The 12,099-nt window shown below is 34.8% G+C and overlaps 1 protein-coding gene across 33 annotated transcripts in view; it reads right to left on the reverse strand.

Moving 5' to 3' along the window:
* CAMK2D (calcium/calmodulin dependent protein kinase II delta) overlaps nucleotides 1-12,099 on the reverse strand; it is a 322,125-nt gene that overhangs the window by 53,416 nt on the left and 256,610 nt on the right. For 21 of the 33 annotated variants that reach the window (XM_033215072.1, XM_033215069.1, XM_033215094.1 and 18 more), the window contains exons 9-13: nucleotides 8,279-8,373; nucleotides 5,809-5,931; nucleotides 4,564-4,647; nucleotides 4,080-4,122; nucleotides 388-425 (exon numbers count right to left, since the gene is read on the reverse strand). In XM_033215072.1, the coding sequence (XP_033070963.1) occupies nucleotides 388-425; nucleotides 4,080-4,122; nucleotides 4,564-4,647; nucleotides 5,809-5,931; nucleotides 8,279-8,373 (383 nt within the window). The remainder of the gene's footprint in view (nucleotides 1-387; nucleotides 426-4,079; nucleotides 4,123-4,563; nucleotides 4,648-5,808; nucleotides 5,932-8,278; nucleotides 8,374-12,099) is intronic. The other 12 variants (XM_033215084.1, XM_033215075.1, XM_033215078.1 and 9 more) reach the window with 1 other exon arrangement.

Below are 12,099 nucleotides of genomic sequence, written 5' to 3' on the forward strand. Positions count from 1 at the left end.
CTATATACTTAAGTGGCTTTCACGTACGCAGCATAATTATTTGGAAAAGCATTTGGTTTTTACAGACTTTTAGGTCACCATGGTAGTTTGGAACTGTAGTAAATCAGAGAAGATTAAGACATTTAATTTCTATAGGAACTCTATATTGCATAACAATATTATTTTTTCATGACTATTTCATATATAATCCAATAAAAGAAATACAGTTTTTCTCGGTATAAATGTTAGTCATCTTTGTATATGAAATCATTTCATATTTCAACCGACAACCTTTATCAGAAACAATAAAAAATAGAACTTGCAAAGACTTAGGAATTATATTTAACATTTAAAGATTATCCAGCTTCTGAAAATCAGAAATGGATTAGGGGCATCTGTTTAACTTACCTTTACTCCATCTGGTTTCTTCAACAAACTCTTGGCTGCTGTAAAATGAGAGTAAAATCAGTTTAGTGAGTTATTCATAGAAACCCACAGCCAGGCAACAAAGCAGTCAGGTTACCGTCTCCTTCTACCACCTTTGCTGAGTTATGGCCAACATATGGCAAGTTATCAAAGTCACACTGATGAGCGCGAGCTTAAAGGACACTGAAATACAGTATCACTTTTCTTGGTTTGCCACAGCAAATTTAGAACTAAAGAGTAGTTCATTGCATATAATTGAATACTTTGACAGTTGTGTTTGTTGGACTTTATTTCACTGTTGGTTGAGAAAAGGATACTGGAACTTTAACTGGACTATCCTTTTGTAATCCAGAAAGTTGAATTCAGTCTTTGGACACCAGCTGACAGATAGTATTACATGTTCATTCACACCACATATGGTGACCATGTCAGTTCTGCCATTAAAGCCCCTCTTTCTAGAGGTTGAAAACTCATTTGTAAAATTTGCTCTGGCTAAATAACATCTTCATTATATTCTTGAAGTCAGACAATTTGGTTTTACAAAAAATATTACTATTTAAATAAAATGGCATATTATTGGCCTAGAGCAAATTTTTAAAATGTTTAGCATATGAGCTTTAAAAAAATGGCACTATGTATTCTTTTATACATTAAAATCAGAATACAAAGGCTTCATAAACAAAAGCCTTTACAATGAAAACGTAAAAATCATAAAACTTGAGACAACATAAAAACAGAATAAAATCTTCAACTAAATCAGAGAAATCGTAAAGCATATGGTCTTATATGCAACTTCATTTTTCTTGGCAGGGAGCTTTTAACATTCCTTCTGTTACTAAACTTCTTGAGTATATTAAAAGGTGATGTCATCCTTTCAAAAAAATCTACTAAGGTACGTGTATATACACAGTGAACAGATAATATAACTGTCAATGACAATTAGTACACCAAGTGTAGAACATTCACAAATATGCAGGACACGATACACACTTATGCTTTCATTTAATATTAATTACATATACTTATTTAAGTATATCACAATAGAGCTTGACTTCGAAAGTGGAAATACCTAGCTAGAACAGAACTGCATGAACATGTAATTTCCTGACATTCATTGATTTGGGGCATTATTTCAGTATCATATTGGTATATTTTTAAATTTACTTAAAAGATACAAAAATGTTAATTTCATTAATCTTTAGCAACAAAGCTATTAATTTATTATTACTTGAGATTGTAAGAAAGAGTTGCCTTAAGCTATTATATTGTTTGCCTGGAGCTAAAAAGCAATATTTAATCAATCCTGTGGCAGTTAATAGGTTAGAAAGCAAACTCAGAATAATTGAAATTGCAATAGCAAGCAAAGAGAAGACGATGATTCAGAGTAAGCAGGGATTTTGCCTGGGAGATGCAGAAATGTCCCTTTTGGTTACTATTCACCTTACCTCACAAGAAATACATTCCACATAAAGGGAGAAAAGAAAAAATTAAAACAACTTTATAACCATATACTTATGGACAAATTACTTTAAAGAGCATGTTTGGCAATGAAATAGGATGAATAAAATACTCAAAACTAAAACGCAGTATTAAGTACAAGATGTTGTAACTGGGTCTAATGTTATTCAGTTGATTTTGAAGTGATGGATAAAAAAAAGTACTTTTTCATGCTAAGACATTCAGAAACAATATAAAATTCACATATTAGTCATGAGGTTTTAGTTTACATGATGATGAAAAGGAAACTGTGAGGTAAACAAAAAGCTTCTGTATATGGGTACATACGTTAATAAAGGCCCAATTTATGCCCAAGAGTGTAACACTTTAACAAAATGTACAGTTTTAAATCTGAAGATTTTTTAAAGTTTGGGTTAGTTTGCCATTAAGAATTTATGCTATATAAATCATTCTACCTTTTAATGATTCACTAATTACTGGGCCACAGTGAAATTTATTTGAATATCATATATATGAATTAATATTTAATGAGATGGCATTGAACTCACCCATATAAATGTCAACTATATTAATCAACTGTTTATGAAATAGGTAACTTGACAAAGGCAGCAACAAGGTATTATTACACTAAACGAGTTGGACAAAATACATATGACTGGCCAACACGGTCCCTCAATTCGTAGCATTATTCATTGTACTACTGTTGTTGTTATTGTTTAACAGCCTTTGGAAGGCCTCTTATGGTTTCCCATTATTTGTAACGAAATGCAAAGGTGGGGGGAAAGGTGACCACTTAATACAGTTGTACATAATAACTAGAAATTGGCTGAAGAGCATTTAATAATGGTATGATGGATTATTACCTGATAACACTATAACACCCAGGCTAAGTATGTAGCAGAAAATAAAACAAAGAATTGAAAACATAGCTGGATGGTTTGATTTGCAGATCACTGTTATGTAAATGGTATCCAAACTAAACTGGTAGTATTTTTGGCTGACAAGTGTTCCAAGTTTAAAGGGCCAAAGGTTACCAAGTGCAGCTTAATTGCTGCTCCAGTCCTTCCCCCTACATAAGACTGCTTAGCATTGAACAAGATTTGACTTTTGTGAACCTGGTCCTTTGAGATAATCTATCAAAGAAGGAGGTTGCAAAACTCAAGTAAGTTATTGAAGTAACATATACTTTATCTCCACCTTTAGAGAGTGACTCTTACAATAAAGAAATGGTTTGACTTCTTTTAGCCTATTATTTAACACACTTATTTTTTTTACCATGGAATCATTTTGAGGAACATTTATTATGCTCTGATGGTACTGAGTGCAAGGTGCTCTGTAAATTCTTGAGTTAGATACCTTGGAGAGTTGTAATCATTCTTATAGTATGCCAAGAAAGTACTATACTTTTGAATGAACTTAGGTCTAAGAGAACTGGGTTCCTCAATAATGGTCTTTTTTATTTTTTTTATTTTTTTATTTTTTGAGACGGAGTCTCGCTCTGTTGCCAGGCTGGATTGCAGTGGCGCGATCCCTGCTTACTACAACCTCCACCTTCCAGGTTCAAGCAATTCTCCTGCCTCAGTCTCCTGAGTAGCTGGGACCACAGGCATGCACCACTACACGCAGCTAATTTTTGTATTTTTAGTAGAGACAGGGTTTCACCATATTGACCAGGATGATCTCGAACTCTTGACCTTGTGATCCACCTGCCTCGGCCTCCCAGTGCTGGGATTACAGGCATGAGCCACCACACCCGGCCAATAATGGTCTTCTTTTAAAAATCTTGCATACTAGGATTCCCTATGAAAATGAGACCAAAAATAACTTATTCATAGTTATTACTTTATGAAATATCAATAATAAATTCTAGGCTTGAAACGCTAAGATTGTAAATGAGGGAGTATTTATTTCCACAACTCGTATGCATCCCAGCATTTGACAGATGAGGCTAGTCCTGCACCAGCACTGACTGGTGACCAGAGCTGCCAGAAGCACTCTTGTGAGGGGTGCAGTAGTGGAGGCTCGGCAGCAGACAGCACCCAAGTAGACTGCTAATGGCAGCCACAGGTGTAGAAGGAATCTGTGCCACACATTTGCCACCCCTGAACAATCAGGTTTTTCTAATTATAAGAGTTTAAAAATTCTAGAGACAAAAAAACAGAGACTACTTAAAAAGAAGACCAAGGGATAAGAAGCAGAGTTCTCAATGCATGTACCTGAGAAATTTCTTGTAGCCAGCATAGTTGTCAAGATGGCACCCTGTGAAAAAAATTAGAACACAAAAGTCAATGTTGCCTATGCAAAATCCTGGACCTAACAAATATAGAGTCTTTGATAACAAATCTTTTCCTGGCCCTACTTTCAGTTAGGGGATTTTTGATTGTTTGTTTTTGTTTTTTGGTTTCCTGAGAGTCAAAGGCCTTTGTCTCTCATGATGCTGGCCAGATTCTGATTATCAAATTGCACAGCTGTTTTCCACTGAAGGAAGGATTCACAGCATGTGTTGCCAGGATGATTCTAGCTTTTCACCATAGTTTTCATTCTGGTGTATATTCCATTTCCCAAGACCCCAAAAAAGAATAATGAGAGTATTGAGGTCTACATAATTGAAAGCCTTTGCTAGAAGTCATTTTCCTCCCATGGTATTTCACTTCTTAGTCTGTCAAATCTACCTCCCCACAAAAATGTAAAATTTCTTACCTTTAGTTTTCTTCTAGCATTAAATTTCTTCAAGCAGTCTACAGTCTCCTGTCTGTGCATCATGGAAGCAACAGTAGAACGTTGCTAGAAGAAGAGGAAAAAAAGTAACTTAATTGAGAATATTTAAAATACACTAAGTATAATAATGTCCCTGACTTCATCAAATCTTTATTAATGGTGCTGTACCTGCATGATCAACTTCTAAGTATTCAATTGCTAAAGTTACCTAAAAATAAAATTTCAGTTTTGCCAAGACTACTTGTGGCCAAGATGCAACACTGATATATATATAAAGTATAGAAATGAGTTGGGCATCATGGCTCACACCTGTAATTCCAGCACTTTGGGAGGCTGAGGCGGGCGGATCACGAGGTCAGGAGTTCGAGACAAGCCTGGCCAACATGGCGAAACCCCATCTCTACTAAAAATACAAAAATTAGCCGGGTATGGTGGTGGGCACCTGTAATCCCAGCTACTTGGGAGGCTGAGGCAGGAGAATTGCTTGAAACTGGGAGGCGGAGGTTGCAGTGAGCCAAGACTGTGCCACTGCACTCATGCCTGGGTGACAAGAGCAAGACTCTGTGTCAAAACAAAACAAAATAAAAATACCAGAAAGTGTAGAAATGAATATTAATACTTTCTCAAATTATCTTTATTTTAATGTCTTCAATCACATTTCGATTGGGCTGCCTTTCATTTACTTAGTGCCACATTTATCATCTTAGCATTTGACACATTCAGAAATTTACTGAAGTCTTCAGATTCCCCTCAAATTTCACACTATTTTTCTTAATATTTCCAAAATATATTCAGACTACTATGACCATTCTTTTATGCCACTAAAACTCTACTCTCAGCTGCCAAACTTCATACTGGCTTCTAAAGTTGCCTAATGACAAATAATTGAACTTTGTTAAATCTTTTCTTCTGGGACACATTTAATTTTGGTGTTATTTTCTTAACCCTGTTCATGAGTATTGTCAATAATTGATATGAAGAATAGTCATTCCTTTTGTCACTGTAAGCAATATTTATTTAAGAATCTATGCAATTCAGACTTTGCTACTGAAAATTGCATTTTTTCACCATCATAAAATTCATTTTCTTAAACACCTTGAGTCAAAAATTCATTCATTTTGAATTTCATCTTTGTTTTGCAAAGTTATTTTAAATCCATAAACAATATGTTAAAGGACAGCTTATTTTTCATTTTAGCTCTTGAAGTTTTTGAGAAGTTTTACTTACACAGATCCATGGGTGCTTCAGTGCCTCCGAGGCTGTGATACGTTTGGCAGGGTTGATAGTAAGCATTTTATTGATGAGGTCTTTGGCTTCAGGAGTTACCGTGTCCCATTCCGGTGATGGAAACTTCAAAAATATAAATTTATAAAAAGTTTAAAAAATTGACACCCTCAATCAAACAGGGAAGAGTCAACTTTATGAATCATTTCCTCAAGTAGTGAATTTCTTCATAAATTTACTCTTTATATAAGTTAAATTGTATCTAAATAAATAAAACCATTTAGATCTATTCTCCCCCTCTATGCAGACAACTATATATATTAAAGATTATCTGATAAGGGACCAACATATACACATATGGTAAATACATATTAAAATTCAGAAAAAAAGAACTTAAGAATCTTCTATTCTTCTCAAAGTATCTCTGCTTTGATCTATATGAAATTTTATACAATCTTTCTCATAATTATTTGCAAAACTTAATAAAAGCGAAAAGGTTGCTACATGTACCAATGCCATCGTGATATTATGCCAAGGTTCAAAATGAGGTATTATATACTTTCACAACTTATAAGCAGTAATAGCAGAGGTAATAAAGCAGTTTCAGTTCCTGTGCCAAAACTGACCTATTAATCATGGCTACTTGGAGTGCTGTAGTGAGATGAATCTGAGACTATAGGAGCTTCAGCAAGATTTCATTTTAACCCTTCAAGAAGTTTAATCTGCCCAATTACAAATTTCACCAAAGTATATGAAAGTAATCAAATCTTACAACTTCCCATTATTAATACTTTTTTACATTAAGGCTATATAAGAAAGCTACTTTTTCTCTCTTTACGCTACTTTTTGGACTGATAATTACTTAACTTACTTTTATATGACTAGCACATTTAGTAGAAATACTGTCCTTCAATGATTAAGGGAAATTTATACTGCATTAGTTGCAAAATGATAGAATATCAAGTTATTTTCCCAATTCATGAATTTGTATAGACAATCTTGAAAAACAAAGCCATCGTCACTGTGTCAATGGAATTAGTCTATTTTTGGTAGTTTTAAAATGGGGAACTTGTGACTCATTGGCAAAATAAAGCACGAGAAAAATGATATTGACTCTAATACCTGTAATTTTTTGCCAGCTTAACAACTGTCATTTTTTAATTCCTGAAGCTTATCTTTGGCAGTTGTAAAAGCTTGCTAACTATTAGGAGCTACTAAAGAAACACGCAAGGCTATTTCTTAACAGGTCTTCTGATAGCAAATGAGGGGTAGGTTCAGCATGAAGAAAGGTGAACCTTTTCCTCAGTTTTCTAATTTTCATGAAAGCACTCCTCCGGTATACCAAGCAGTGGTTTTTCAGGGCTACGTCTGCCCAGAGAGGGGCTGGTTCTAGTCTGTAAAGATGGTGAATGTGCTAGCTGTTGCCATGTAAATAATAATTTGTTTCAATTACTAGTCTAGGGATAATGGAATGCTTCGAAATTCAAAGAATATACATTTTAAATTCTTGCTAACTGACACACACATCCATCTAAATAGAAAATTTTATCAGAAATGCATTGAAGAGTTCATGAGACATGATAGAATACAATACAGACATTTTATATTTTCTCCTCTCACTTTCACATTGAGCTTTCAACTTGTACACAAAAGGTGAACCCAATATTGCTACTCCATAGTTACTCCATTTAATAACACATGGAAAGCATGCCCAGACCCTGCACATGGATTTCCCTAGGGCTGTATGAGAGGAAACCAGAGAAAGTGGTAAATCATATTTACAAGAATACATATCAAAGGAGAGCAAATTATATCATAAACACAAAGTTAAGCCATAAAGAGAAAGTAGATAAAGACTTTCTCTTCAGATTCTGAACTTAATTTATGAATGTATATATATATCTACTTTCAAATATTCTAATTAAAAATTAAATATATTAGAATTATGATTTTCAAATTTTTCAATTGTGAAACTCATTCTTCAAATGAAAGCTTGCATAGTACCCCATTAGGTAAACAATACAAAAACAAAAAACAAAACCCAGAAACTGGTATAGTGGGATAATGTTCTATTTGATATGTGATCACTGCAAAATATTGTTGGTATATAATGTAAAATTATGTGATAGATATTTGAGAATATAATTCAACTAAATAGGCAATAATAATTTTTATAGCAGAAATATTTTAATTTTTATGTTTTTAAAATGCACTAAGATCCAAACATTTTTACAAAGTTCTTCCTCAGAGACTTCACATGGCTTTTCTTTCAATCTTAGGAGATAGTGAGTTAAAAGGAAACATAAGCTGAACACATATGCTGCATTTCTTTTTCCCTTTCCTTAAGAGAGAGGGAAATAATAAGAGAAAGTGGTAAAAATTATGGTTAAAAGAAAAATGAAAAGCTCTGGCTCTTGGTCAACAAGCAAAAAACAAACCTTCATCTAAAGTGATATAAATAGTTATTACATACATCATAAGCTCCAGCCTTGATCTGCTGATAGAGTCTGTGTTGGTCTTCATCCCAGAAGGGTGGATACCCCACAAGTAGAATATAGAGAATGACACCTGGAGAGATTACAGTGTTAACATTATTTAAGTCATATAGACAACAATAAATTAAATGTGGCTGATCCACAATGATATTAAGCTGTAGTTGTTAAAACAGAGAAAACTGGATTGTAGGAAAACTTGAGAGAGACGTGTTATGGTCTAGTCTGGAGGAGTCTCTGGAAGGTGAATGCTTCTCCTCCTATGCTCCAGAACTCTGACAATGTGTCAGTCAATGCATGCTCCAAAGAATTCTAAAGAGGCATGGAAGGGAAACTCTAAAGATAAAACGTATCTGTCATTTAGGGCGACATTCTTTGGCCTCCCTGAACTCTTGTCTACATAGAGTCTTCCTGCATTCTTACCTATATAGAGACTATGATTTTAGTCACTGTGAGATTGAAGTTTAAAAACTAAGCATGTTATTTATTTCCTCATGCTTGTTTTGATGGTAATTGGGACATTTTGTTGAGTGATGGTGCCCTGGTTACAAACTCACATTCTAAATAACCAGAGTCCCTGCAAATGTGGGTACCACATAGAGACAAAACCCTTTTCTTTTCAGTAATCTTAGTCTTCAAAAACTTCAAGGCTTCACAGTCAAACAACTTAACCAACAAAACTACAGAAGAATATACATTATAGGAGAGGAAAAAGGAAGAGAAGGGCAAAATGCCACAGAAAATTCAAAGTAATAAACACATGGCTGTAATAAAATTTGCTAAAATTTTCACAAACTTATATTTATAAATTAATCAACATCTAATTTAACTTTTAAAATTAAAAAAAATCTGTATTCACAGTTTTTAAATTTCCCTGATATGATATCTGCAGTCTAAATGTCTGAGATTGTTTTGATACAATGATCTTCTCTGTCATCAAATATCCTCCCTGCCACTTTTCACATATTTTATTGCCCTGCTTAAGGCCTTTGGTTTTTTTCTTAGTTCATTATCCTGGAGGAAGGCAGTCATTCCTCTGACCTCTCCTGTTTGCTTTTTTCTTGCTATGTTTCCTTAAGCCTGGGAAACTTGAGAAAGAAAAGTAAGACAGGTGACACTTTGCCAGGTGTACTCTGAGACTTATTTTTTCCCTTATCCAAGGTGGTTTCTCTTGGTCTCTGTACCTAGGAGATCTATCTCTGCTCCTGTCCACCAGTCTGGACATCTTTATACAATAGACACTGTTGCAGCTGAAATGGTTTTTAAGTAATAGTTTAACCATCTTAGAATTCTAGAGCCTGCTTCAGGAAGATACAGTTCATAAGAAGATTTTTCAAGTCATGTGAATCAATACAAGGATAAAAAATTTTAAGCAACATTCTTAAGGAAAAAAAAAAAAAAGACCATGAAGAAAATCACAGTATATTGGTACCCCACCTTCACGACATAAAAATAATTTTTCCATGCATCTAATGAAAATGATGATAGTAATGATGATGATGAGTGTTTGTGTTCTCAGGATGCAAGTAGAAAAAAAGCTGTACCTGAGTAGTTTTAGCCCTCAGCTATATAAGATTCCAGGAGGTTAAGGAGAAAATTTGCTTTGTAATAGTGATAGTTTCCATTGAATATGAACATTTTCCTAATACACATCTGGTGTTAGGCTGTTATAAAATTATAAATCAGTCGCACAACTGAGACATTTAGCATTTTCAACATAGGCTGTGTGTCCTTATGAATTATGTCTGCACTTGACAGTTGATGTGGTGCTTCTCTGGGAAGAGGAAGCTCATAGAGGGCTCATCCCATGAGAAAAGCAGCCTATAAGTAATAGATGCCAACAATTTAGTTGTTTGATGGAGGAGTGTCTACAAAAACATGTACTTTAAATAAAATAATAGCATAAATGTGAAGATTAAGAAAACACTTTTAGGCCCAAAGACTTAAAAAAAAATATTATAGGTACTATTGACTAGCCTGATGTGAAATTGTCAATGCCTATTTAAATAAACACTGTTTTGTAAGTTTACTTCAACTTGATTATTAAACTAGCATCTAAAACCTTTCTGATTTATGCTCTTTTGTAGTTCTATTTTCTGAATGTATAGAACAAGTGTGAGACTCATGGCATAAGGATAATGTAATATTAATAAATTTTATTGTAGATAACATTTATTCTTAGTTTTGTGTGCTTTAGTGCATTACTTCATTTAATCCTTGTATAATGCTATGAGGTAGATATTGTTGTTATCTGCATTATATTATAGATGAAGAAACAGGCTGAGAGGTTAAGTAACTGTTTCAACCACAAGCAGGACAGACATGATGATGCTCTAAACATTCCCTGCAGCCACTTTTTCTTTATCTATGAACTTCAGTAGGAATGGTAATATAAAATTTAAAACTTTGTGTTGTCTAACTAAGAGACCTTGACTTACTAGCAAAGATGTCCATTTGGTCCCATCTTAAATGTTCCTTGCAGCTACTTTTTCCTTTAGCTAGGTCCGCTAAACAAATGCTTATTTTAAAAGTGTTTGTTGCTCTATGCCGGGCATGGTGGCTCACACCTGTTATCCAAGCACTTTGGGAGGCCAAAATGGGCGGATCACCTGAGGTCAGGCATTCAAGATCAGCCTGGCCAACATGGTGAAACCCTATCTCTAAGAAAAATACAAAAAAATTAACTGGGCATGGTGGCACATGCCTTTAGTCTCAGTTACTCGGGAGGCTGAGGAAGGAGAATCACTTAAACTCAGGAGGCGGAGGTTGCAGTGAGCCACGGTTGTGCCACTGAATTCCACCAGTCTGGGTGATAGAGTCTTATGACTCAGTCTCAAAAATAAAAATAAAATAAAATAAAAGTGTTTGATGTTCTATTTGAGAGTTCTTGCCTCATGAGTGAGCCTAATTTCCCTTTTTAAAAAATAAACCCAATATTTTACCTTTTTTCAATGTCAGAGAGAAAAGAAAGGAAAAAATCACTAGCTCTTTTTCTCTGCCCATATACCTGAAGTACTAAAATCATTAGAAGTCAATGAAGAAGTCTCTTTTTTTTGCAAGAACACTTCAGGGGTGATGATGTGACCTTCAAATGTTGGGTGCCTCTCATGACATTAGCAGCCTTTGATGATTACTGCCTACATAATTTTACTGGGGCTGCAAAATAATGATGGCTAGCCATGGTGGCTCACACCTGTAATCCCAGCACTTTGGGAGGCTGATGTAGGAGTATCACTTCAGCCCAGGAGTTCAAGACTAGCCTAGCCAACATAGCAAGACCCTGTCTCTCCCCAAAATACAAAAACTTAGCCAGGTGTGGTGGAATGCACAGCCAGTCCCAGCTACTTGGGAGGCTGAGGCAGGAGGATCATTTGAGCCCAGGAGTTCGAGACTGAAGTGAACCATGATCACATCACTGCATTCCAGCCTGGGTGGCAGAGTGAGACTCACAAACAAACAAATAAAATGATGATACTCTAATTATATCATGCTTTCTTTAGACTAAGAAAATCTTACTCCTTATCCACTTGATTGGTCTAAGATACAGTTCATATGGGAAAGATAGGCCAATTATTTATTTAGCTTCCTCTTTACTAGCCAGGTTTTAAAATAATGCATTGGGTCCCCAACATCCCCCAAAGGTTAGGACTTCTGTTGAATTTTGATTATCATTATCAACTCCTTGATTTAAACTTATTTGATGCATTTCAATCTATTACTGTTATTTTTCTCATTGATTCTCAATTGCCCCATCTTTGGCTAGTGCCAGCCTCAAAGTGGCTCCTGCATCTGTTAATATAAA

The sequence above is a fragment of the Trachypithecus francoisi genome, unplaced genomic scaffold (assembly GCF_009764315.1).
Source record: "Trachypithecus francoisi isolate TF-2019V2 unplaced genomic scaffold, Tfra_2.0 Lachesis_group1, whole genome shotgun sequence".
NCBI lineage: Eukaryota > Metazoa > Chordata > Mammalia > Primates > Cercopithecidae > Trachypithecus > Trachypithecus francoisi.